The sequence below is a fragment of the Nomascus leucogenys genome, chromosome 10 (genome assembly GCF_006542625.1).
Source record: "Nomascus leucogenys isolate Asia chromosome 10, Asia_NLE_v1, whole genome shotgun sequence".
Classification (NCBI taxonomy): Eukaryota; Metazoa; Chordata; class Mammalia; order Primates; family Hylobatidae; genus Nomascus; species Nomascus leucogenys.
The window spans coordinates 33,322,585-33,349,324 of NC_044390.1; the positions used below are offsets into that span (position 1 = coordinate 33,322,585).

At 36.2% G+C, this 26,740-nt stretch overlaps 2 protein-coding genes across 3 annotated transcripts in view; both read right to left on the reverse strand.

The window, feature by feature from the left end:
* Positions 1 to 11,509, reverse strand: part of TPH2 (tryptophan hydroxylase 2) — a 93,294-nt gene extending 81,785 nt beyond the window's left edge. The window contains exons 1-5 of the mRNA XM_003259553.2: positions 11,259 to 11,509; positions 8,603 to 8,752; positions 5,852 to 6,035; positions 5,643 to 5,743; positions 686 to 753 (exon numbers count right to left, since the gene is read on the reverse strand). Coding sequence (XP_003259601.1) covers positions 686 to 753; positions 5,643 to 5,743; positions 5,852 to 6,035; positions 8,603 to 8,752; positions 11,259 to 11,363 — 608 coding nt within the window. The 5' untranslated portion in view covers positions 11,364 to 11,509. The remainder of the gene's footprint in view (positions 1 to 685; positions 754 to 5,642; positions 5,744 to 5,851; positions 6,036 to 8,602; positions 8,753 to 11,258) is intronic.
* Positions 11,510 to 19,313: 7,804 nt separating this feature from the next.
* Positions 19,314 to 26,740, reverse strand: part of TBC1D15 (TBC1 domain family member 15) — an 80,345-nt gene continuing 72,918 nt past the window's right edge. The window contains exons 13-17 of one of the 2 annotated variants that reach the window (XM_003259551.4): positions 25,836 to 25,935; positions 25,085 to 25,182; positions 22,802 to 22,918; positions 22,194 to 22,280; positions 19,314 to 20,643 (exon numbers count right to left, since the gene is read on the reverse strand). In XM_003259551.4, the coding sequence (XP_003259599.1) occupies positions 20,422 to 20,643; positions 22,194 to 22,280; positions 22,802 to 22,918; positions 25,085 to 25,182; positions 25,836 to 25,935 (624 nt within the window). In that variant the 3' untranslated portion in view covers positions 19,314 to 20,421. The remainder of the gene's footprint in view (positions 20,644 to 22,193; positions 22,281 to 22,801; positions 22,919 to 25,084; positions 25,183 to 25,835; positions 25,936 to 26,740) is intronic. The other variant, XM_030819981.1, reaches the window with a different exon arrangement.

A 26,740-nucleotide genomic window follows, 5' to 3' on the forward strand; every position in this document is an offset into this window, starting at 1 on the left:
TTATACTAGCGTGAGTAGAACAAACGCAGGCCTAACCACCACAGCATTTTTCTAAAGATGGCCTGCAGTCAACATACACCATTTCCAGTCGCAAACACATCCTGTCACTGCCACTTAGCATCATGTACTATGCACAGTCCTCACCCCGAAGTGAGGTCCTCCTCTTCCATCCCAACCCTGATCTGAGAATGGGTGTGAAACTCCTTCATAACCCCTGCAGTTTACAGGAAGTTCTCCTCTCCATGTAAAGCAAACACATGTCTTCTCTATTACGGCTCCTTAACTGAGCCCTTTCACTGTTCTTGCTGAATCCTCTACTTTCATTGGGGAAGCAGGAGATTGAAGGGGGTTACTGAAAAGTCAAGGCTAAAGTAAAATTAAAATTAAAACACAGTTTCTAAGGCCTGCGGAGTGCACAGAAATGGTCTTTGTCTTGGTGGAGCTGGGAACACAATGGTGTAAATGTAGCACTTGTCATGTGGCCCGCAGGTCTCATTATTTTACAATTATACCCAGATGTCAAACATCAACGTTGGCATTTAAAGCCTACAGAGTTGGTGAGTGCTTAAAATGGTTCATGCCTGCCTTCTGCAAAAGTTAAAGTGAAGAGATGACAGGTTAGTTTAACACAGCATGTGTTTTTCCTAACTAGCCAGTGACAAGAAAGAGTTACACAGGTACTTACTATTTATAACCCATGGCCACATCCACGAAATACTTTCTTCTCTGTCGATAGACATTGTCCTTAAATCCCTTAAACACAAAAAAGATTAAGTTATTTAACACAGTGCTGAAAATTAGCTGCAGAAGACCTAAAAGAAAATCACTGTGGTGTTTGAGTGTTCAATTCATATGTAAATCTTATCCTAGGACAGCCATCTTGATGACACAGACAGAAACAAATTGTGCTTACAGTAAAACCTCATTAAATTGGGGCTGTACTAATTTAGGATGTGTGGCAATTCAGGCTAAAGTTTACCTTTCCACTAAGTAAGCAGAATGGCTTAGTTGAGCAAATTGATATTGTGAACAATACCTTTAGGTTTTCAAATATCATTTGCATGTAATTGATCTTAATCACAAATTAATCCTATCCTATTCATTAAAACAGATCCCTTTAACATGATTATTCAGTAACTTAACCTAATTTTAATTGCTTTGTATAAATAACTAATAAATGTGACATTTATTATAAATTCCATCATTTAGAATAATCAACACATTCCCAAATTAGTATGAATTTAAGAGGTTTTGCTGTATTTTATGACTACAGCCACATAAGGCAAAATCGATTTTAGGGAATTCATGCACAGGACAGAAGCCTAGCAGCATTTCACTCTGACTTCTTGTAATTCTAGTTAGTCTTAGCCAACTTCAAGATTTTTATCCATCATCATCCACTTGGGAAATTAAACATTATGTCTGTCATTTTTCAGTCAAGTGAAATCCTTCAGAGAGGACTTCTTGGTTTACTCAAAAATATCTCCTCTTGTCAACAGACGTTCCATTTTCCTTTCCTTTAAGCACTTTCAGACAATCAATTCTTTCCAGGGTTGTTTCTTCTAGCTGTTGGAAGCTCAGAAGGAGTTATTGCAATTTGACTCCTACCGCTACAGCCCTACAACCTGGAAGGATAACCAGGAAGCAATGGCTTGCTAAGAATGGAGGCCAGGCAAGGAGACAAGCCACTGGGATCATAGCATTGGAGAGTGAAGAACAGGGTGAGGCCCACAAAGGCCTAGACTACCTCTGCTGAACCTTAGTTCTGCAAGATGCGCTGCTCAAGAGGAGCCTCAAACTCATTAGCAAATCGCCCCTCTCTTGCCTGGCTGAAGAGAACTGGCCTCGAGGCTAGAAATCTTCACGGGGCTGTCTGCTGGACAGAAATGAAGAACTTCCATTGTCAACAACTTTTCTTTCAGGAATGACAAGAGAGTTACTAAGGGGAGGAGAAGATGCCCTGAGACCACCTTAACACCATGTAGAAATCAAGTATCCTCTGTCCAAGAAACTAGCACTTTCTTTTACTGTGAATTGGGAGTTTTTAAACTGAGGTTCATAGGCAGGCTTGTGAAGTCCTAAAATGTCTATATAAAAAATCTTACAAAATAGTTACCACTGTCCTTGAAGTTTGGGTATTTGGTAAAAAATAATAATAATAAAATAAAATAAACAGTTACTACATTCACAAATAGATCTGTGCCCTTTAAAAAGGTCTCCTGCTGTAGAGGGTAGATGCAGTCATGCTAGAAAGTACTTGTTTCAACACTCACTAGTAAAACCAGGCTACTTGAGATGGTAAAACCAAAGAATTCCAAGCACCTTTATTATTCAAAAAGAAAACAGGCCATGACAAAAGGAAAAACGTCCTGTGAAAAGCACAGCATCTGTTCCCCGGTTCCTGCCAGACTGGACACCATGGTAACGGCATCATAATCTGCTGGGCCTCCTGAAGAATCTCAACTGCGTCTCTTCTGCAAACACCTGCACCTTTTCCAAGGACGCAAGAGAGTGATTTACTCATCATGCCTCATTAGCTTAGTGTGGCAGTGATTACGCAAATGTTGTGGGCGATCCAGAACTTCCTGGATTGAACCATGGACTGGCAAAGTGAAATAGGGACGCTAGCTGCGCTAGTAGTGACAGAGAAACAGCATTCCTTGGCCATCCATTCTGAACTGAAGCCAGGGATAGGGTTACCGGATAAAATACAGGGCACTCAGTTAAATTTGAATTTCAGATAAACAACAAATAATCTTTTTAGTATAAATATGTTCCAAGTATTGCATGGGACATACTTATACCACAAAACTACTCCTTATTTATCTGAAACTCAAATTTAACTGGGCATCCTAGATATTTATTTGCTAACTCTGGCAACCCTAGCACCCAGAGAGTACCCACCCTCCCTCTTTCAATTGAAATCAAAGGAAATCGAAGACCCATCCTGAACTCTAAAGTGCTCAGCTAAATTTATGTTGACACTCAAGTAGCTATCCCAAATAGGTCAACTGTGATGGAATATTAGAATCACCTGGGAGCTTTAAATAATACATCAAACCTGGCCACATTCCCAGAGGCCCTGGCATCAGTATTTTTTAATTCTCCACATGTGATTTGAATGGAAAGCTAGGGATGAGAATCACTGAGCTAGAACATTAATTAAGACATTAGTTCTCAAATTTTAGATCTCATCAGGATCCCCTGCGGATACTTTTAAATGCAGACTCCTGGGCCATCCCTGAAAGTTCTGACTCAGTAGGCTTCAGATGAGCATCAAGATATTGTATTTTTAACAAACACCGTATAAGTGAACCTTGAACTCCACTTCGAAAGACCTTCCCAGTCTAGATGCTGGCTCCTCGAAGTGTGGTCCCAAGACCCTCTGGTGAAAGCCTTATCTGGGAGATCACCAGAAATACAGAATCCCAGGCCCTACAGACTCATTATCTGCATTTAAAAATGATCTCAAAGGTGATTAGTTTGCCCCTTGAGGTTTGAGAGGCACTGACCTAGATATTTAACCCTTTCTAGGGAGCCTCAGCAACCTTACTCTTATATTCCAAGCCCCTTCTGAAGTATCCGATCACAAGGGTCCCTGTGTTTGTCTCAGGACTGGGATTATTCCCAGGCATAAAAAGTGCTTAGACAACTTTTCCATCCTCATCAAACAACTTACAAAAACACCAATTTGCCAATATCACATTCTGTATAATGAACATTTGATGTGCTTATAAAAGAAATATATGCGGTTTAAAAAATGACAAGAGAGGGGATTGCTAAGTGTTTGCAATTATTTCAAGTGGCTGCACAGAAAATAAGAGAAGGTATCATAAGGTGGGTATAATTAGGAGTAATGGAATAAAATTAAGCACAGGAAAATTTATGCTGGGTACTGGAATAAATTTTTTCTCAGTAAGGTCAGTGGTTCCTATGGTTGTTCCATTAAAATGGCTGAACTCCTTTCTCCAGGTTGAGTAATTTTCAAACTAGACTAAGGGGAGCATTTGGAAATAGGAGGTTATCAAAAAATCCTTTACTGTCCAGGCATTGATCTGGATGATTTAATACAGCATTTCTATTTCTAGAATTAAGCATTTACTCTTGCCAAATGCTTTCCAGTTGTTTTATTAACTAGGCTTTTCAAACACCCCTTTGAGGTCAATAACAATTTTATTTCCACTTTTTACATAAAAAAACTTTAGGTGCAGAGGTAAAGGGACTTGGCCAAGGTCATTCTGCAAGTTAACAGCTGGTGTCTGTGCAGCTCGGGTACTGCTTAGCTCCTAAGTCAGGTTCCTGTGCTAATTCTGATGCCTTCTGGAAGTTGAGAGAGGGGAAAGATAACAATGGATGATTATTAAAGCTATTTTATAATGTTTTTCTAATATTCAGAAGCCTTACATGTGAATTACTGGAAAATATTCTGAAATTTTAGGCTATGTTAGCAAATATAACACATTGTTTCTTTGAGAGAATTCAGCTTTTTGAAAATTATGCAGTTGAATTAGGTCTGTTTGACCATTTGTTTGAATGGTATATTTGAATTGGTCTGAGTTGGTATATTACGTCAAATGACTGGTTTAATTGAAAATTTCCCTAGGGTTAAAGTTGTCATAGTTTCCTTTAAAACAGGGGTTCTCAAACTTAACGGTGGGCTTGTTAAAACAAATTCCCAGGTGATACTGACACTGCTGATGTTGGGGTCGTACTTAGAGAGCCACTGCGCAGAGTATAGCCACACTGCCAAACCCCCAGATTTCCTCAGTTTAAACAGCAAGGAATGTCTGTAAACTATTACCTGCAGACTGCAGAGGCGTCCTGCAAGCATTAGTGATCTGCTTGGGTTTCACTCTTTTATCTGCCCATTTTTAGACAAGGGGCGCCGGGGGAGGGAAAAAATGCCCATAATGAATGGGTGCATTGCTTACTTCTCCCAGACTATTAACTGTACTTCACTCTGGCCATAAAGAAGTTCCAGGTCTCTTGTGTTAAATAAAAAGTGATGTAAAGGGGGGAAGGGGAGAATAATGGGAAATGCTTACCCAAGTATCATATTTCTTTACAGATGGTCATTTTTATTGGAGTAGAGGAAAGAATGATGGTAGTTAGATTCAGGGTAGATGTGGGAAGAGATATGTCTTCCATCATAGCCTTTATTCTAAAACTCTCTACCTTTCCATTGAGACTGAAGTCAACTACATTACTCTACTCCTAACTACCTCCAGTCAAGGAAAATAGCAAGAAGAATTTTATTCTCTCACTGAGCCCTGTAATACCTAGTCCTCCCTAGTTTCCCAGAGGCATGATCAATTTCAGTTCATCGTTTTTCCAAGGGTCACCATCTGCAGGTATATTTCAGGCTGCCTAATTCCACAGAAATATTCTCCAAGGTTTAGAGTCTCCTCCTCTCTCCAACCCTTTTAAAAATAAATGCTATGTGAAAATACCATCCTTCTAACCTGCTTCCAGTCAACACGTGTACAGGGAAGCTTTATCATTTGGAAGTCTGCTCTCAGTTATGGGGAATAAATAATAAATTGTTCTATAATAAAGCTTTGCAGCACAGAACATGGCACAGTGCCTGGCACATGGGTGGAGCTGAGAGAGCATGTGAGAAATAGATTTTACTGGACACTTACTGGATGGTCGGCATCAAGCTCAGAACCATACATGAGAACTCTGTGAGAGCATTTGTCTAACTCAGAGATCTTCCGAGGGAACCAGGGCACATCCTCTAGCTCTGTTGAAAACAGTGCAGGTTCAAAAATATTAGTTCACAGATTGTGTTTTCCCCTTTGCAATATTTGTCAGATTGCAAAATTACCCGACAAGCTAAGACCACCCTTGCCTTCTTCCTCTGTCCAAATATTCTCTGGAGGATTCAGCGTCACAATAGTGGTTTGAAATTTCAGCAACTGAATGAGCTCATTGAATTCTGTTTTCCCACACTCACAGTCCACAAAGATTTCAACCTCAGAACTTCTTCGCCGAGATTTCCTGGATTCAATATGAACCATGTTGACACGTTTTTCCTGTGGAAACATGAGCATCTGAAAATCACCTTCAGGGGACAGTAAAAGAAATGCCATGAGCTTTTATTGTTCACATCTTAAGCAAGGTGCCAAGTACCCACACAAGAGGAAGAGACAATCTCTTTGTTCTTTGAATAAAACTTGGAAATGTTTCCAACCATTATTTCCATTAATAAAAAATCTATATATTTATACTTCTGTGTATAGGTTGTCCTGCCTCATAAAAAAATAGAAGGGGCATTTAAAATATAAAATGGCCCTATAAAATGAACATCATCATTTCCCAGAGAGTGGTACACATCCCACAGGTGGCACATGATTATTTGGGGAAAAAATTATTTATTCTATTATCATGTAATATCCAGATTTAAATGTTTCTGAAAAACATAACTAAAACTCAAACCCCTAATATAAAGTTTTCTTTTAAAATAAGCAAAGTTTTAAAATAATCTTTTCGAAATAACCTTTTATAATCTTTTTATAAGTAAACAGTACAAATGGCAAGCAGAAATTGGGGAGGTGGCATGAAAATGACTGAGGTTTGGGAAACACTAGCCAAACTGTAATCCATATGGTAGAAAAAGAAATAGGAGCAAGATAAGTAGTCAAGAGAGGATCTTTGAAGGCAAAAGGAAAACAAACAACTTAGGCGATTGCAAGGAGGGTGAAAAAAAGGTAAAAAAAATAATGATAAAAACCCCCCTAAATGGGATCATTTAATAATTGTTCTTTTTTGGCAATCTTCAAACTAGCTTCAACCAAGGATGTGTTGCTGCAACTATCACTCTATGATGGATCTCAGAGATAAGGGCAGTGATTTAATATTTAAAAATCAGGTTAGAATTTCCCCCAGTGATGTGTTCTTCATTTCCTCTAAGTTAATTGAAGACTCTGTTATCTCCATCCCAACCCACCTCCAAATAAGCAGACATCTTCTCACTCCAGATGATACACTGTGATTACCAACACAATTCCTGATACAATCCTAGATGATCTCAGAATTTTCAACATAGGAACAGGATAGGTAGTTTCCAGTGCCAGAATAGTATCAAATCAAACAGCACCCTCTCCTATATAAAGAAACTAGTCTTGTGACGGGGAAACTAAACATCCTATTTCTGTTTTTATTAACCTTTACAATAATATCATGCATGTTTTTTCAGTTGGCTGATAATAATATTAAGATTAAGTTCAAGGCCCAATAGACTTCACATACATTGTGTCACGTTGGGCTTTTAATGACCTTTGGTTGAAGCAGAGTAGATGTTTTTAGGGGCACTGAGTTCCAGATGGGTTAAATGGCTTAGCTAAGGCCCCATGACTAGCTGATGGCAGAGTGAAAACTCAGGGCTGCTAACTCCTTCTCCAGGAATTTATCCACTGTACCCAGCTGTCTAATTGAATTGGCCTGCCTTTGGCACTGTATGGACACAGCCTTGGATGACATAATTATCTGTAAAATATTTCCTCGGATTTCCATTACCACCGTTTATGGTGCCTGATCCTTTCTTCAAGGTCAAAAGAGAACAAGAAATTATTTGCCAAATCAGGCTTCTAATTCTCCTGCTATAATCATCATAGAGGCATCATAATAATGCCTCATAGTTGTACACTTTACAAAGCACTTTCACTCATATTATGTCATCCCAGCAATCCTGTTAGGTAGGAATTATTATTGCAATTTTACAAATAAAGAAATTGAACCTAAGAAGCAGCTAGTGTTTAGCCAAGCCAGGAGAACACAGGTCTGAATCCCCTGACTACAATTCCAGCTATCTTTCCACTGCACTAGCAGCCCAAGGCGTCATGCAGAGCTAGGCTCCTTATCTTAACAGCTTTCATCAACAGCCACTGCCCCCAAACAAAATGCATTTGTAAGGGAGGGTGTCTGCTGAAGGGTAGAGAAACCATTAGGTATATGCTGGCAAGAACACAACAGCTTTTCTTGGCTTTTCCAGCCTCATCCCTAACCAGGATCTTTCTTGAAGGTTCAAACTACAGATTTGGACCTGAGAAGATGCTATGAACATTTCTATAAGGGAAGAGCTAGCCCAACAATATATAATATAAGGAGAGTGACTCATCTTCGCAAAAAGATACATTAAGACACATAAACAACGAGGCTTAGGGGAATACCGAGTGCCTATACTCGTGTATCTCAGCTTTTCATAATAAACGTGCTCCTAGGACATGTGTAAATTCAAATTTGAACAAATCAAATCAAGCTGCAGGCTCTTGCTACTTAAGATACCCTGTTTACCTCCTCTTGTGTTTTCATTTTCAGGTGTGAAGCTCACATTTTTGAAGTACTGACCTCCTAACCTGGCAATAGTCTTCAGAGTTCCTAACAAGCTAACTCTGCATTAATAAGCCACAGCTTATGCAATTCTGCTTATTTCATTGCTTGACAGACAACTCCCCTTTTAAAGCCTCGTGAAGTTTTGTTCCTTTGAATCTTTCACCGCATTATCCAGAAATTGATTCAGTAATGTTTCATAGCAGATTAACAGGTTTGTAACCAGGCACACAGTCACTTTTAAAATTATGTAATGATATTTTACATTCACCTGAAAGAGCCTCAGTGCTTTTACCAATCCACCAACTTCATTTTTCAAGGAGAAAACAACTGCTGTCTTGCCACTTTCGGTAGCAGTTTCACTTTTGCTGCTTCCCTCGTTGCCTTTGTCGTCATTTTTGCCAGAGTTAGCTTTATTTAGCTTCAGGAATGTCGAAGCATAATAAAACAAAATATTAGTTAAGGTTCCAGAATCCTCCATAATTAGATTTTTCCCACACATTTCATTCATAAGCTGGAAGCTCCACCAATCATACAAACTTAAGGTGAAGTTACCATGTCACTCATAACTTTCACTCATAAATATTGGTCTAATTTACTCTGAGACACTATTTTCCAGTGGTCTAAGACATCATCTAGTGGTTGAAATTAAAAGGGGATCAGATTTGCTTCACTTTAATAGCATCAAAAACCTGACTGTCAAAAAGCCTGAAGTATCATATATGAACAATTCCTGCCTTTCTAGGATTATTTTACATCACAAAATTTGATCTCTTAGCCTCGTTGAATCATATGGAAACTATATTAATTACTAACCATAATAAAAATAAGATCAAACATATTTTTGAAAATAATTTCAGTTTCAATTAAATTTTAAAAACAAAATATCTATTTCATTCCAAAATATGTCAGCACATGCCCAGAGATTAATGGGTAATATTACTTTCTTCAATTAGATCTACATTGTCAATGTGAATCTGCCTGCAAAAGTTTAGCACAGACAAGTGTATAACTCTAAGGCCATCTGTGTCAGAAGATAATATTTGAAAAGTGACTATTAAAATTCAGCGACAAATAAAACGAAAAAAGGAAGGAAGGAAGGAAGGAAGGAAGGAAGGAAGGAAGAAAGAAAGAAACCTGGCCAGCTAATTATTAGGAGCAAACAGTAAAAATCTGAGAAACTGAAAAAGATTAACACTTCATTAGCCACTTAAGATTTTATATTGCCTGATGAAGTAATGTCTATTAGTCCTGCTGGCTAAAGAAAAAAATGATGGATTCCAGTAACTCAGGTCACATTGCCAGAGATGCAGAATAAAAAGCTGGAAACTTTATTTAGTAATAGAATGGGAGGAAACAAAACAAAAACAACAAGCTAGAAACTTTCATTTGACAGACAATGCAAAATTATGATGGTCTGTTTTATATTCTTTATATGCAAATACAGCATCGGGCAGACATAGAAGTAACTCCTGGCAAATGGTGATTTAATGCAATCATACCAATCTACTACATCCTCATGAAACTGAGAAATGTAGGTTTGCTCTGGAACCCAGTGAATAGTTATCTGCCATTGTCTTCTTCTGATTTCTCTACTGGCTTTATTTTCACACATCAGTATTGCCTTACTCACTAGATTTATAGATAACAGAGATGGAGATTTTATTATTTATGACTTGAGGGAGGGAAGAAGTTTATGCAGACATTGACATTTGACAGTATGTTTAGTCATTAAAAGCTCAAATGTCTCAGTGTTCTTAACATCTGCCTCCTCCTCACCACATAACACACAGATCTCGCATATATAAGTAGCATTTTTTATATAAAAGGGTCATACATTAACCATTACCCTGAGCTTTCTTTGTTTTCCTTCTAGCAGTTAATTATGACCTCAAAATTCTTCATTGTAATATCACATCCAAATATTCATGATATTTAAATGTTAGAAAATCTATTTATGTTTTGGTCTCATTTTTGCAAATTGATTTAAATAATTCTACAGAAGTTGTCATGTTTACTTTTCAACATTTTTATCAGTAATAATATGTCAGTACAATGCAGCCCTCTGGCACGTATTTGGAGCTACGATATTAAAACATTATTCTATGATACAGACTGAATTGGATTTGGTTGATAAACTCTGATAGTACAGTAATAAAATACCATTTAATATTTTTAATGACTAGGACCTGGATACATTTTTATTTCATGGTTTTTATTAAATCCCATGACTATTATCTGAAAGCAGGATCTAAAATCCTGCAAATACTGCTTTTTTATCCTGTAGATATTATAAACATAAAACTCCCTTAAATACTATAGCAAGTGGTGTATTGCTTTCATTATTCCATCAAGTAAACTGAAAAAAATTGAGCAATGTGGAACACAGAAAAACTTTTGAAAGGAATCCAATCTTTCTTTTATTCCAATAAACTGCACCCATAACTAAGAACAGAAAATAATAGTTCTATGTTTAAAGACCAGGCTTTGTAAACTGAAGGGGGTGTAGGAGACACAATGATCTTCTGAAAACCGTGGAAATTTATTTAATTTTTTCTCCCTACTCCTCCTCCTCATAATAAACGGCTTTTCAAAATTCTTCACACTCTATTTTTTTTTTTTTTTGGTTGTAGATTTAAGACATTGATTCATACAATCTCTCGTTCTTAATGTTCAGGAACTTCTTAACTCTACTTCTAAACTTTGCGGAAAAAAAGTTTAGCACGCAGTGACTGGCACATTCGCTTTACTTATGGAGAGAAGAGGAAGACTGGAGGCAGACAGGAGGAAAGTAGGGTAGACGGATTATAAAGAAGGAGAAAGTTGAGGTGTGCGTGCTTACACTACAAAAGGGATTCATATGGTGAGGAGAAGATGGTCACACCCTAGAAAATACTTCTCCATAGTGCCAGGTACGTAGTACTCACTGTTGAGCTGCCAAGTAGCTGATGCTCTTCGGGCACTGCTGAATCCAGGGAAAACCCTCTCCGTGCCCAGTATTTACTGGAAAACATCATCATTGCTGGCTGCATGGATCCCGGTGTAATATTCTTTCTCTGCAGCAGGGGGGACTAGAGGGGCAGTAGCAGCTCTGGCGGAGATTGAGAGGAAGGGGCGTGCGATCAGCTGCCTGCCTGCTTGGGGCGCTGTCCAGAACTCTGGTGCTGAAGAGCAATGCGAATCCTCCCATCCCTGGGCTCCTTTATATGAATGACTGGAGACTGATGCAAGACTGATTAGAAAGAAACTCATTTCTGGTTGCCGATGGCCACAGTCAGATTACAGACCTGAAGCCTGGGGTTATCTGTGCTCATGGTGTGATTTGTTTCATAGGTCGAGTAGCTTTTTGGGCGGGGGTGGTGGAGAACAATACATAAGGGGGTGTTATTTGTAGAAGAAACCATCTATCCTCTGACGTTAGTTCTCTCATCTCTGAAGCCTGCCACTCGCAAGTTAACCTCAGTTTTTAAGCAACTGTGAATTCAAAGATTTTGTGCTTTGTTTCCAAAATTAGAAAAATAATTTAAGAAAGATCAGCACTGCTAAATGCTTAAACCATTTTACAGATTTTTTAATTTTTAATTTTTATGGATAACTAATAGTTGTGCATATTTATAAGGTACATGTGATATTCTGACACAAGTGTACAATGTGCAATGATCAAATAAGGTAATCAAGATATCCATTGCCTCAAGCTTTTATCATTTCTTTGTGTTAGAAACATTCCAATTCCACTCTTCCAGTTATTTTAAAATACAAAAGAATATAAATTATTGTGCTCCCGAACACTAGATCTTATCCCTCCTATCAGCCTATATTTTTTTTACTCATTGACCAACTCCATTTTATGTTAATAAGCTTTTTCTGACCTGACATATTATAATTTTGTGCATGCAAACGTGAGTGTATATATGTGTAATGGCTTTCATAAAAGGGCTTCTTCTTAATCCTGTGATGCCTCTATGTAGAGTTATATGGAGGAAAATGTATTGCAAAGGAAACGTAAGGGTTTGATTTAGCTACATGTAGATTACGTATAGCTCAGATACTAATCCTGGAATCTTCCTTACTAAATGAGAAATAAAAGGAAACTAGATTCCCATATATCAGCCATTCATTTTAATACTCTTATGGTTACTGAATTTTTTCTCTCTACTGGAAATCATGGAAATTTAATCTTTGACATGACCCTTTCATATAAAAAGTGCTAAATATATGAGATCTGTGTGTTATGTGGTGAGGAGGACACAGAGGTTAAGAGTACTATGACATTTGAGCTTTTAATGACTACACATACTGTCAAACATCAATGCCAACTAGATCAAATCCAGCAACTTGATATGCATAGATTAATCAATATTCTTACTATTCAAACCTTAGAAAGTCATGAAATTCACCAGGCCACAGGAAAATGTTACCAACCTCCTGAAGAATGAAAAACTCTTGACCAAATGTGCTTGTTTGACTGAAAATCTAAACAAAATCTGGTGCTGGCACTGATTGTCTATATAGAAAAAAAATTTTCAAAACAAGTCGGGATGAACTAATATTGACTGAAGTTTAATTGCTTCTGGAGTCTTGAAGGGACATAATTATTAATTGATCTAATTCTGAAAATATTATTTGGCTTACATTTTCTGTAAGGGTCAGCTCTAATCAGCTAATAGGAGAAGCAAGTTTAAATAAGACAAATGAAGTAATGACAATAATAGTAGCTAATGTTATTGAGATGTAATGAAAGAACCAGAGATGTGAAGGGATAAAATCCACTAGATAGTGTCCCTGCTTGGATGTGGAAGTGAGGGAAAAAAAAGATATGAAAAGTAATTTATTTATAATATATATTTAGAATATTAAAGATTTAACTACTTTTGCTCACCCTGGAAACCCTATTAAAACAAGATAAAAAATTCCTTTTCAAGGTACACGAGTCGCATAAATTGGAAAACAACGGCAACAAAAAATTAGCAGCTTCAAAGAAGAAAAAATGATCAAAGGCTTTGCAGTCATGGGAAAGCTGAACCTTAAGCTATCAATGAAGAAGACTTAGAAGCAACGCACTTTACATGACAGAATACCCTAAAGGCTCAAATACCTCTGGAATTGAAGGTAGAGGAGATTGAAAAAGAGTGGTTCGAAGTGTGAGAAGCAGTAAGACAAATCAAAACTTGTAACAAAGTTACAATAATCAAGACAGTGTGGTACTAAGGACAGATATATAGGTAAATGAAATAGAATTGAGTGTCCAGAAATAAACCCTTACATGTAGAGGGAATTGATTTTCAACAAAAGTGCCAAGACAATTTAATGGGGAAAGAGTGATCTTTTGAACAAACTGTCCCGGGACAACTTTGGATATCCACATGCAAAATAATGAAGATGGACTTCTATTTCACATTGCACACAAAAATTAACTCAAAATGAATCACAAATACACATGTAAGAACTAAAATTAAAATTCTTAGAAGGATAGGAGTAAATGTTTTTGACTTTGGATTAGGCCATTGTTTCTTAGATAGGACACCAAAAACATAAGTACCTAAAGAAAAAAATAAGATTTCGTCAAAATTAAAAACTTCTGTGCTTCAGAGGACACCCTCAGAAAAGCGAAGACAACCCACAATGTGGGAGGAAATATTTATAAATCACATATCTCATAGGAAACAGTATCCAGAATAAAAAATTCTTACAACTCAGCAATTAAAAAAACAAATAGACCAATTTTTAATTGGGAAACAAAATTTATTTGAGACAGCTGGCTCTGTTACCCACACTGGAGTGCAGTGGCACAATCATAGTTCTTGGCAGCCTCAACCTCCTGGGCTCAAGTGATCCTCCTGCCTCAGCCTCCCAAGCATCTGGGACTACAAGCACAGGCCACCACACCCAGCTAATTTTTTGTTGCTGTTGTAAAGGCAGGGTCTTGCTATCATGCTCAGGCTGGGCAAAAAAAAAAAAATTAAAGACATTTCTCCAAAGAAGATATGGCCAGTGCAAACAGGAAAAGGTGCTCTACACCAATAGTCATTAGGGAAATGCAAATCAAAAAACACAGTATGACTTCTGACCGAATAGGATGGCTAAAATCAAAAAGACAGACAATAACAAATGTTGGTAAGGAAGCAGAAAATGTGGAACACTCACACATTGCTGGTGGTATTATAAAATGGTACAGTCACCTTGGGAAACGGTTTGGTGGTTTCTCAAAATGCAAAACATAAAGTTACTGTATGACTCAACAATTTCACTCCTAGGTATGTGTAAAATGGTGTAGTCACTTTGAAAAAACGTTTGGCGGTTCCTTACAAAGGTAAAACTAGAGTTACTACATGATTCAGCAATTCCACTCTTAGGTATACACCGAAGAAAAATGAAAATATATATCTACACAAAAACTGTACATGAATGTTCATAGCAGCATTATTCATAATAGCCAAAAGTAGAAACAACTCAAATACTATCACCTAATGAAAAAAACAAAAAATGATATATGATAAATAAAATGTTATTTAGCAATATAAGGAAGTAAGGTACTGATACATGTTACAATATGGGTGAACCTTGAAAACATTATGCTAAGTGAAAGAAGCCAGTCACAAAAGACCATGCATGTATTGTAAGATTTTGTTTATATGAAATGTCTAGAAGATGTAAAAAGAGATCGTTTTAAAAAGAGAGAGAGACACACACAGAAAGTAGATTAGTGGCTGCCAGGGGCTGGAAAAAAAAGAAGAGGTGGGGAATAGCTGCTAAAAGGTACAAAGTTTCTGTATGAAAATTTCCTAAAATTAAATATTAGTGATATTTACACAACTTTGTGAATATACTAAAAACCACAAAATTGTACACTTTAAAGAAGGGAATCTTTTGGCATATACATCATATCTCAATAAAGCTGTTATCTTATTTTTAAAAAGCAGTTAAAATTCCATATTCCCCTTGACTAAATAGCCAAGCCACCTTCTCTTTTGCCCCCAGGTAGAAAATTGAAGGTTACTCTCTGGAAAGGGTAAAACAAAGGGTCTCTGTACTTACGAGCATCAGGCATAGTTGAGACTAGGGGTACCATTCTGATTAAATGAATGTATTGAGGTATTTAGACTCATGATATCATGACATGGAGACTCCCAAACCTCAGAAGGCTGACAGCCAGGCATTTATTCTCCAGCCAAATAAAGACAAAAAATATCTTTGGAGAATCTGGCAAAGGCAAGATCTTAAAACACATTGAAAGCTCAGATAATATTGAAAGCTCTGAACAAAATAATGCAATCGGATTACCCTGTGGGTAAGCTCACATTTGACAAGCCTCAATTTAAATATTTGGTACAGAGTGTGGGGTTAGATTAGTGACAACTATATATAAAATCAGCCAGTAAAAAACCTTGATAAGAACTAACTCCCCAAGAAAAATGAAAATTAGGGCTGAAGGGGAGCATGTCTCATTTGGGGATTAGTTACAAAGTCATAACATAAGCACTAAATATTGACCTAACCAATATTATATCAATGATATTGGAAGACAGACGATAATAAAGTGTGTATGTGAATCATAGGGGCTGTGGGGAGAGGGTAAACAGCTAGATTCTTGTCTTCCAAGATGAAAAATCAATGGTTAATGCCTAGAGCTGAAAATCAAAGTAGTAGCAGCATACACATATTACAGCATTGAGACATATGGAAGTAAATACCACAAGCATGACCTGACTGTTGAAAGTCTTGCCACTGGTGGGGGATGAGGAGGGTAGGAGGATATGGATGGTGGGGAGAAGGAGAGGAACAGTTTCTCATAACAAAAAGTCTTGTCAAAACCATGTACATGTGTGATATTGATTACAAAAATATAAACTTTAAAAATAAATTATGCTGGGCATAATGGCTCAGGCCTATAATCCCAGCACTTTGGGAGGCCAAGGCAGGATGATTGCTGAGGCCAGGAGTTTAAGACCAGCCTGGGAAACATAATGAGACCCCATCTCTACAAAAGAAAAAAAATAAAAGTAAAAATTACTAGTATAATGGTATGTGGCAGTATTCCCAGCTACTCAGGAGGCTGAAGCAGAAGGCTCGCTTGAGTCAAGAAGTTCAAGGCTTCAGTGAGCTATGGTCATGCCACTGCACCCTAGCTTGAGTGACAGAGCAAAACCCCATCTCTAAGTAAATAAATAAATAAACAAATAAATAAATACTGCATGGAAATAAGGCATTTTTAAAAATAAAACTAAGTTTAAATCTTCGCTCTGCTATTTGCCTACTTGTGTTTAATCAGGACACGTTACTTCACATTTTTCAGCCTCCATTTCTGTAATAGAAGGGCAATAATATCTAAACCTTGTAGGGCTGTTATGCTGATTGTATTGTATACGTATAAAGTGATTAACATGGTGGCTGGCAGATATTCGACACTCAAAAGTGTTAATTATCTCCCTATGCCTCATTGATTCAGAAGCTAGAGTAATATAAAATTGAGCATTGGTTTGCAGTATTTGACAGAAATTTAAGAGATGTGGATATCTAGGTTTTAATGAGGTGGTTGCCCTCATAATTCATGATAAGTATGAAATCAATAGTCATAAGGTGAGCCAACAGAATTGGCTTGGATCAAGCAGCTAAAGAGGCTAGGAGTCAGGAAGCGAAAAATTGAGTGGGAAAATATAAAAAGAGATACTGTCAGATAAGGAGACTTCCAAAGACTGATTCTGTAAGCCTGAAGTAGCACCTGGACATGTATCTTAGTAATACAGACCAAGGATCTGGAAACAAGCACTCTAAAGATATTTTAATTAATGGGAGCTCAGCACACAAAATCATTAGCGTTAAGTTAGACATTGTTACTATTCTCCTGTTAAACAACTTGTAACAATGGTTCCCTACATTTGAGGAAAATAAGAGAACACTTTCAGAAACTATGTGACCTGCCTCCAAAAACATTCAGGTACATCCACAAGACTCTGCATACAGTGAGTTTCCTGGATCCTCTGAAAACCCCAAGTAAAGATGCCCAAGCTAAAATGTTCTCCTGGTACATATCTGCACGTAAGCCAGTTGAAGCTGTAGGTTCTTCAATAAACATTTAGGGTTACTTGATACAAACTGTCTTTAATACTGGGCATGCTTATGTGAATTTCACATAAGAACTCTTATGTGAAGTAAAATTTCTTGGCAATGTCGAGTTCATAAGAATCACTCATTATCTGTCCCAAAAGGCTGTTTTCTTACTGCTCAAAAAAAAATTTAGTCTCTAATCACTAAGACTAAAGTTCCTTATAAACAGATGAAGAATCTTAGACCCATGAAATTATTAAAATGGGGAGGTTCTTAAATGCAAAAGGTTCCCATAGGTTCATGCCAGAATTGAAAATACATATGCTTTTCAACTTATATTGAGGTTATGTTCCGATAAACACATCATAAATTGAAGATATCATTAATCAAAAATGCTTTTAAGACATCTAACCTACCAAACATAGTTTAGCCTACCCTACCTTAAACATGCTCAGAACACTACATTAGTTTACATTTGGGCAAAATCATCTAACACAAAGCCTATTTTATAATAAGGTGTTAAATATCTCATGTAATTTATAGAATATTGTAGTAAAAGTGAAAAATGGCTGTATGGGTACTCAAAGTATGGTTTCTATTCAATGCACTGCTTTAAAACCATCATAAATTTAGTTGAAAGTTTGTAAGTCAAATCATCATGTTAGATTGTTTGTACTTTTAAGTTAATGTTAGAAACTGAATTTTAACAACTTTACCACATAATATAGCACATAATATTTTACATGTTATAAGGGTGTGGACAGAGCATCTTGTGAAAACAAACAAACCTTTAAAAAACACTAGTAAATTTACCTGAACTGTGTATTTCAGCAATCTTAATAGGACATAGTATTTGCTAACTGGACTCTGTGGACTGATTGAAGACTTCTTCTGGAACTATACCATACTATCACTTCCATATCAAAAATATGCTAGATAGAAATGCAGTTTAGTAAAAATTGTTTTAACACGTAATTTTGTAATAAAACTTGACAGTTCAACTTACTGAATGTATTGATAAAAAAAAAAATCTGAAGTGGGTATCACATTATGCAGTAGGAAAAAACTCCCAAAAAGTCACTGTCCAGGAAGAACAAGGAGGACATCAAGATGTTCTAAGCAATTTCCTGAATAGCAGGAAATGAAAGGCTGGAGATGCTGGGTTTTTGATCAGTTTATGTTCTTTTTCTGAATAGGCTTACTCATTATTAACTGATGAAAGATAACACACATAATATTAAAAACTAAAATCTAATGGTTCTACTATCGTGATTGTTAATGCTCAACCAGGAAAAAAGTTCGTTTTGTTCCCTAACTTTCTTGGGGGAAAAAAGTCAATCTCTAAGACCATTTTAGAACTGCACAACTTTTTTCTTTACACTATTAGCATCAGTTGTAATAAGCTGCTTTACTGAGTCAAATAACTATATCTTTCAAGGCAACACTGCCCATTTCCATGCTAATGAAAATTTTTTTTTTCAGTTATACAAGGGATGTTTTTCATTTCCATAACTTATTCAGATGATCATTTTAATCACATAAAAATAAGAGATGAATTGAGGTCCATCTTGGATGTTTTTTCTTCTATTAAAGAATTAGCCGGGCACAGTGGCTCACACCTGTAATCTCAGCACTTTGGGAGGCTGAGGTGAGTGGATCACTTGAGGTCAAGAGTTCAAGACCAGCCTGGCCAACATGGTGAAACCCCATCTCTACTCAAAATATAAAAATTAGTCAGGCGCGATGGCACAAGCCTGTAGTCCCAGCTCCTCGGGAGGCTGAGACAGGAGAATCGCTTGAACCCAGAAGGGGGAGGCTGCAGTGAGCCAGGACTGCACCACTGCACTCCAGCCTGGGCGACAGAGCAAGATTCTTTCTCAAGAAAAAAAATTTTTTAAAATGCAGACTATTTCTAAGTATAATTTAACTAAAAACACTACTTCAACTTCAGATTTATTTTAATGATATATACAGGAGTTAACAACTTACAATTAAAACAAAATCAGTTATGTTAATTCCACATAACTTAAAATCATGCAATACTGCATGGTAAAAACAACAGCTTTGTTCATATACAAAAATTATTATTTTGAAACTCATAAGAGCATCTAGAAATTTTTCAAATAAAATTTTTGCAAGAGTATTTTATAAAAATTTAAACACTTGATTAATCAGTTAATGCATTAGGAAAGATAATAAATGTTATTAGTAAAGTGAGGTTACAAGCAATTAATTTTAAAATTACACCAGGTACAGGGTTGAACATCTCATGAAATAAATGTTTAAGAAAATAGTTTTGAAAAAGATCCCATACTGAAGCCATGTTAAATTTTGATAAACCAGGTTATATAAATCAATAGTCATTTATTCAGTTAATGAAAATATGCCTAACCTTTCTTATACTCATAAATACTTATATATAATCTTTATATACAAGTGAAGAAAAGTTCAATGTAAAAACTATACTGCCAATCCACTTATTATGGTTGAAATAATTATTTATCTACACATTAGACTGCATTGATGAAAATGTCCAATTCAAATCACATTTGACCAGCATAAATATTTAAGCTGACTACTGTCGTAAACAATAGAGAAAAAAATCCTTTTATTTTTATTTTTTATTTCATTACTGGGTAACAATCTACTTCTCAGCTTAGAATGCTATAGAAAGCCTCCACATTTAATTTAATCAAATCCAAAACCCAATAAACTTAAACAAAGTGAATGTTTTTCAAAGTGCATAATTTCCAACTCATCCACTTGCAGTATTTATCCAATTCCAGTTCATCAGCAAGAAAATAAAATGTACTTGGCTATAAAAATACTCAGGAATGTTATCGAAAAGGAAAGGCTATTTGGTAGAAGTAACTACAAAAATAATTAGTTTAAATCTCTGTAAAGCTTTAATGTAAGAACATCAGTACACTTTCTTTACATAAACCTTAAAGCATGATCAATACCAAGATTTTAAATTTTCAACTTTCAAGTACTTGAAAAAGAGTTGCAACAAAGTGTCTCTTCCCAAAAAAGCAAGAAGAGTGATCATGCAGGTGTTAATCTGCAGACATCTGAGGACACTGGTATCTGTGTTGGGCTGTCATCTCTGGTTCCACTGGCGGAGAGTGTAGGCAAGGCATTACTTTGAAATGCAGATGTAGGACAAGGAGTCATGACAACATTTTCGTCTTCACCAACGTCTGAATCTGGTGTTGTAACTTCACTGTCTTGAAGCCCAAGGATCTCACAGACTGCTTGTGGCAATTCCTGGATATGAAAAATCAAACTCAAAACCATATTTCACTACAGAGGAAAAATAACCACAAAGTAACACTTCTGTTTAAGACTACATTGATTCCAGAATCTGAGCATTTGTCCTAACAGTGTAAATGTCATGTACCCTTCTCACAACGTTTTTCTCAGCTCCAAATGAAATGCTAACCACCTTTCGCCCTAAGTGGTTCTTGGTTACCTTCCAAATTAGTCACTCTCCATCCCACCTCCACATTCCCACAAACATAGCATGTCCTAATATTTGGCATTTATCTCTTTCTACTTTTTGTAATAATATCTTTCTTAGACCATCTGTCTCTCTCAGTAAACAAAGTTCTTCAAAGGCAAGAAGTATCTCATTGACATGCTTTGGAAGACAACAGGTATCAAATAAATGTTTGTACAACTGAACCAAGTAACAGTTTGGATCCATGAACAAATGATACAAGGACAAAGCAAGAATTTTCATAAAAATGCAACGTCATAATGGGTGCAGCAAACCAATGTGGCACACGTATACCTATGTAACAAACCTCCACGTTGTGCACACGTACCCTAGAACTTGAAGTATTAAAAAAAAAAAAAAAAAAAAAAGAAGGAAAGTCATGGCCAGGCGTGATGGCTCACACCTGTAATCCCAGCACTTCATGAGGCCGAGGTGGGTGGATCACCTGAAGTCAGGAATTCTAGACCAACCTGGCCAACATGGTGAAACCTCGTCTCTGCTAAAAGTACAAAAATTAGCCAGGCATGGTAGCAGGCACCTGTAATCCTAGCTACTCGGGAAGCTGAAGCAGGAGAATCAATTGAACTCAGGAGGAGAAGGTTGCAGTGAGCCGAGGTCATGCCACTGCATTCCAGCCTGGGCAACAGAACAAGACTCCATCTCAAAAAAAAAAAAGCAAAGTCATGAGGTGGGCACAGTGGTATGCATGCACCGGTAATCCCAGCTACTCAAGAAACTAAGGCAGGAGGATCACTTGAGCCCAGGAGTTCAAGGCCAGCTTGGGCAACTTAGCAAGGCTCTTTCTCTTAATAGAAAGAAAGAAAAAGCCAAAACACATCAAAAGTATACTGCTTTGGTTCAAATTCAGATAATACATCAAATTTGCCTTGTTTTAAAATAATAACTTGACTAATATAAGTGAGTGACACAGGCTAAATAATATTGATTTAATTATTTCTGATTAGCATTCATTTTTGTTTAGAGATTCTGCATATTTAATATGACAGCCTATTCTGTATTCATGAGCTCAACTGGGTAATATATCATTGCCGAAATTCTACAGCCTCTTTAATTGTTATAGAAATATTTTCATTACTTTTACCATTTTGCCTTATTATTAGCTGTTTCCTCTCTGCCATAGTCAACTGTTTTCAATTAAGTGCTGTAAATGTAGAACAGCAAACAAAAATCCAGCCAATACTTTGTGTCTGCCGTCAACTTACTAAAGTTGCTATTTTATTTCCAAGAAGAAAAATCTTTCTTGAACTCAACCCACCAAAAACAAACAAATCTTGCAATTACTTGAAACACTGTATACCTTGCATTTTACCATCTGTAGAGAAATTGCTTCTGCCTTGCATAGTATATCTTCCACATCAATTTTCATGGACAATTCATTGATATGCTAAAAAGTATCAACAAAATAAAATGATAATCAAAACTGAATACACTCTTATATTCTATTATATAAACAATTTATTACCAGTTATAGTTCACTGCAGATAAAATCCTTAAAATAAAAACATTCATATACTACAAATACATAAGAAATTCAATATATCTTTCTTTAGATTATTTCAAGTTTTAAAGCTAAAGACTAGCTAATAAGCTTATGGAACATTAAATCCAGCAGCTATTCCAAGTCTGATATCTCAAAGTTATAATCAAAAGACAATTAATTTTTGAAAAACTAAACTACATAAAAGAGCACTTGTTGAATTTCCTTTTCTTGCTAATTGGTCAGGTAAAAATAACTGGCCAATATGTATTTCAACTGTCATTCTCAGATAGTCATTCCTAGCACTGTTATTGACACAATTTAAGTTATTCAAGAGATTTAATAATGTTCCAAGGAAAGGTTCTGTGTATCAGGACCACCAAGTAGAAGAGCCAGAACACTAAAATCTGAATTAAAGGAATAACTACCTTAAGTATTTCATTGAAGCCATAATGCTTTTCCATTATTTGCTGCTTTTCTGATTCCAGAATAGCACAACAGAGAAGAAGATGGAAATTTTTACACGGTAGTTCGGTCCACATTACCTACAGAAGGCAGAAGAACCATTTTGCAAACTGTATCAATTCTAAAACATTTTCCTCACAGATACAATTCTGAACACTGAATGACTTCTACGCAAAGTAGATGTTGCCTGTTTAGGGTAGCCCAGGGCTTTTCTAGCTAGGAAATGAGGGGAAGGAGAGTCTTACCTTCAGCTACAAAGTAATTATCATCAAGTTTAACATTATATGAATATGATATAGTCTAAATGTGGCTCTTTAAGGTAACTACAGTAAGTAAATTACTGAGCCTAACCAGTATGATAAATGTTATTAATGCAGGAGCTACAGCCACAAGGTTAAGATGTAAGGGTTAGATGTATTTTCAATATTTTTCTGAAGTATCAGTTTCTCACTTCGATCTGAGAAAAGACTAAAGCTAAGTCCTGGAAATAAAAAAGGTTCAGTTACACAGTACATGGAAGGAGAAACACCCAGAGGTAGCTCTACATTCTAAATACGTAAAACCCTTGTATCACATTTTATCCCTGATTGTGACAATAACTGAATTAACTGCCCCAAATTTATAACCAAACATAAAACGCTTGATCAACAGCTCAGCTGTTCCTAAATACAGATAATATCCTCGAATTTAGGGTCTTAATTTCTCCCTGCTTCATGTACCTAATAATATCTTTTCCAGAAAGATAAAAACACGCACACAAACCATACCATTAGATCATACCCGAAATGTGTTTACTTCTTTCAAAAGGAGTAAATCAAGTTGAGTAATTTGCAAACTAAACCCAATTGTTGAAAGTTTAATTACAATGCAATTAACCTCAAAGCTTTCATTAAAAGTTTGAATTTATTTAGTAAACACAGATTGAGGAGTTATTCTAGCTATGTGGTAATAATATTCTTAATTCATCCTTTAAAACCCATTTATGCCTGAGGTTGCAATTTTTTGAATTTTTCAATCAGACCTTGTTGAGCAGTAGGATATAAACAACTCCCACATGCTTAGCGTTCCAATAATGGAACACTAGGCATAAATGCATTAACCCATTTTTAACCCCAAAATTAAGATACTAATTTAACGAAACTGATAAACATTTAAGTATGATTCCAGATAGAGAGCATGTGAGTTTTACTTCTAATCTGAGAACAGAGGAAGGGAGCATAAAGCAATCCACTTTTAACTTGTAATCAGCACAATGCCTTGTCTAATGGTAGCACAGCCATCAATAGTATAGGAATCCATTTCCAGCTGTAAAAACCTCAGAGACCACTACTGTTCCACTGTTTAAAGTTGTATTTACAATCAAAATGGATTATCTCCCAATTCTTTCCTTGGAAGAATTTCTGTTATCCTAAGGTATGATCAATCATTATACCAGCATTCTATGAAAAAGCACACTGGGCTGGACACAGTGGCATACACCTGTAGACCTGTAGTCCCAGCTACTTATAAGGCTGAGGCAAGAGGATTACTTGAGTCCAGGAGTTCGAGATCAGTCTAGGTAACACAGCAAGACCCCTTCTCTTAAAGAAAAAAAAAAAAAACACTGATTTATTATTAACAAATAATTAAGAAAATGTGAAATGACTTGGTTTTTCATTAAAGGTTGCCCTGGAAAAATAAACACTGGGGATTACACATGGGGGGGATGGTGTAAGGGAAACATGGGATGTAAAATTACCTATTGGGTACTATGCTCACTACCTGGGTAATAGAATCATTCACACACCAAACCTCAGCAACATGCAATTTACCTATGTAACAAACCTGCACATGTACTCCCTGAACCTAAAAGTTGAAAAAATAAAGAGTTGCCTTGGGTAAAAAACGGAACAAAAGGAGCACACCAAAAACATAAGAATATCCTCTGTAACAGATGTGCAAAGCCTCACATAAAGTCAAGTCTCTCAAAGGAAGAACAAAGGCAGCAAATGGTCTAGAGCACTTGTTCTGGGATACCTCTTGGCCCCAAATCTCACAGAGATTGTGATTTGAAGAATGAAGCTCCAAAAGACCAAATATTCAGTGTGAGACCAATTTTTAAGAAGAGGCTACCAGTTCATCACAATTTTGGAACATATTTGCCTTAGATATTTCAGTAAGGCTATCATAATCCATTTATACTCTACAGAATAAATTGTTTCTTTTCATAATAAATATCACATTTGCATAATAATTTAAGGACTTACCTCCCATAATCGAAGAATATCTAGAAAACTAAATTCCCTTTTGAATCTGATTAAAAGCCATCTGAAGCAAAAATAAAGGTATCCAGAGTCCTGAGATTCTATGCAGAAGAAAAAAACACACATATGACTTACCCTTATGCTAATTATGTCAGAATACAGTTACTTTTCTCTAATTTTCCTGTGCATCTTAGGCAATTCAAGGCCCTATACATTTGTCTTCTACGTTAAGGAATCATTTCAAACTTGAAGGCTGACTTCTTTTTAAAAACTAACAAATAATACATTTTACGAATCAAGTTTAAGGCAGAATTATACAAAGAGAGTTTGGTTCCACACTTTTATGGAACCGAAGAAAGTGCAGTAGAGTATATACATCTTTAAGTTCTTTTTTATTGAGACAGTGTCTTGCTATGTCGCCCAGGTCAGAGTGCAGTGGAGTGATCCCAGTTCACTGTAGCCTCAACCTCCTGGGCTCAAGTAATCCTCCCACCTCAGCCTCTTGAGTGGCTGGGACTACAGGCATGCATCACCACAGCCAGCATTTTTTTTTCCTTGTAGAGATGGGGTCTCACTGTGCTAGCCAGGCTAGTCTCAAACTCCTGGGTGCAAGCAATCCTCCCTCCCCGGCTTCCAAAGGGCTGGGATTATAGGCATGAGCCACTGCACCTGGCTTCTTTAAAGAGTTCTTTACATTTTTTTCTATGCATTACTCTACAATTTGCTGGGTATAGTTCTGATTCACTAAACTTACCTAAGTAACTGCAAAATCCATTGTCTAACAATCGAAGTAAGGTACTCAGCTGAATTAGCTGGGTCTTCATGCCTTGCATTTGTTCTTCAAAATTCTGATGCTTTAAATGGAAATAATTGTTACAAGTAATATTTAATAAATATTTTATAGTACATAATGACTGATAACTAAAACACGATGTCTAAGGACAAATGTTAAACTTATACCACACTGGTTATCTTAAAAAATGTGTAACTAACCAAAAATCTAACGCAACACTAAAAGGGAGGGTAAAGAGAAAGAATCCTTGCTCTCAAAACTAAGGATTATTTTTTCCTCTATTCATTTGACTTAGATAAAGAAGAATGCAGACATAGCAACTGCAGACTGACTGAGATATTTATTTCTTACACAGCATAAAAGACTTGGTGAAAGAAACACACATTTGGGAAATAAATATTTATCAAATTCTTTCTATTGTTAAAGATTCCTTCAAATTATACATAACAAAATTAATTTTAGTTTTAATATGTATTTCATTTTAAAGAATTACTTCTTAGGTTTGCTGACATTGGAGAATCTGTAAAGCCAAAACCATTTTCAGGACAATACTAAAACATTATCTGGATTTCGTACTTAAATTCCTTCGCAAGTGCAAAGGCTGTATGATTCGTGATACTGCAACAGACTGAACACAGAAGCAAATATAAAAATTCAGCTGTCTTCTATTAAACCACACATTTTTAAAAATGAAAAATTTAAGACAATCTCTTGTGTCAGTAAATTTTTCATTAGGAAAAGTTACTTTTCATTAAAAAAACGTAATCTATGTTAAGGTAGAATGTGTTGTCATTTAATGAATTAATAAATAAATGAATACAAGTTTCTCAGTATTAATTTTTCACATAAACATCAACAGATATAAC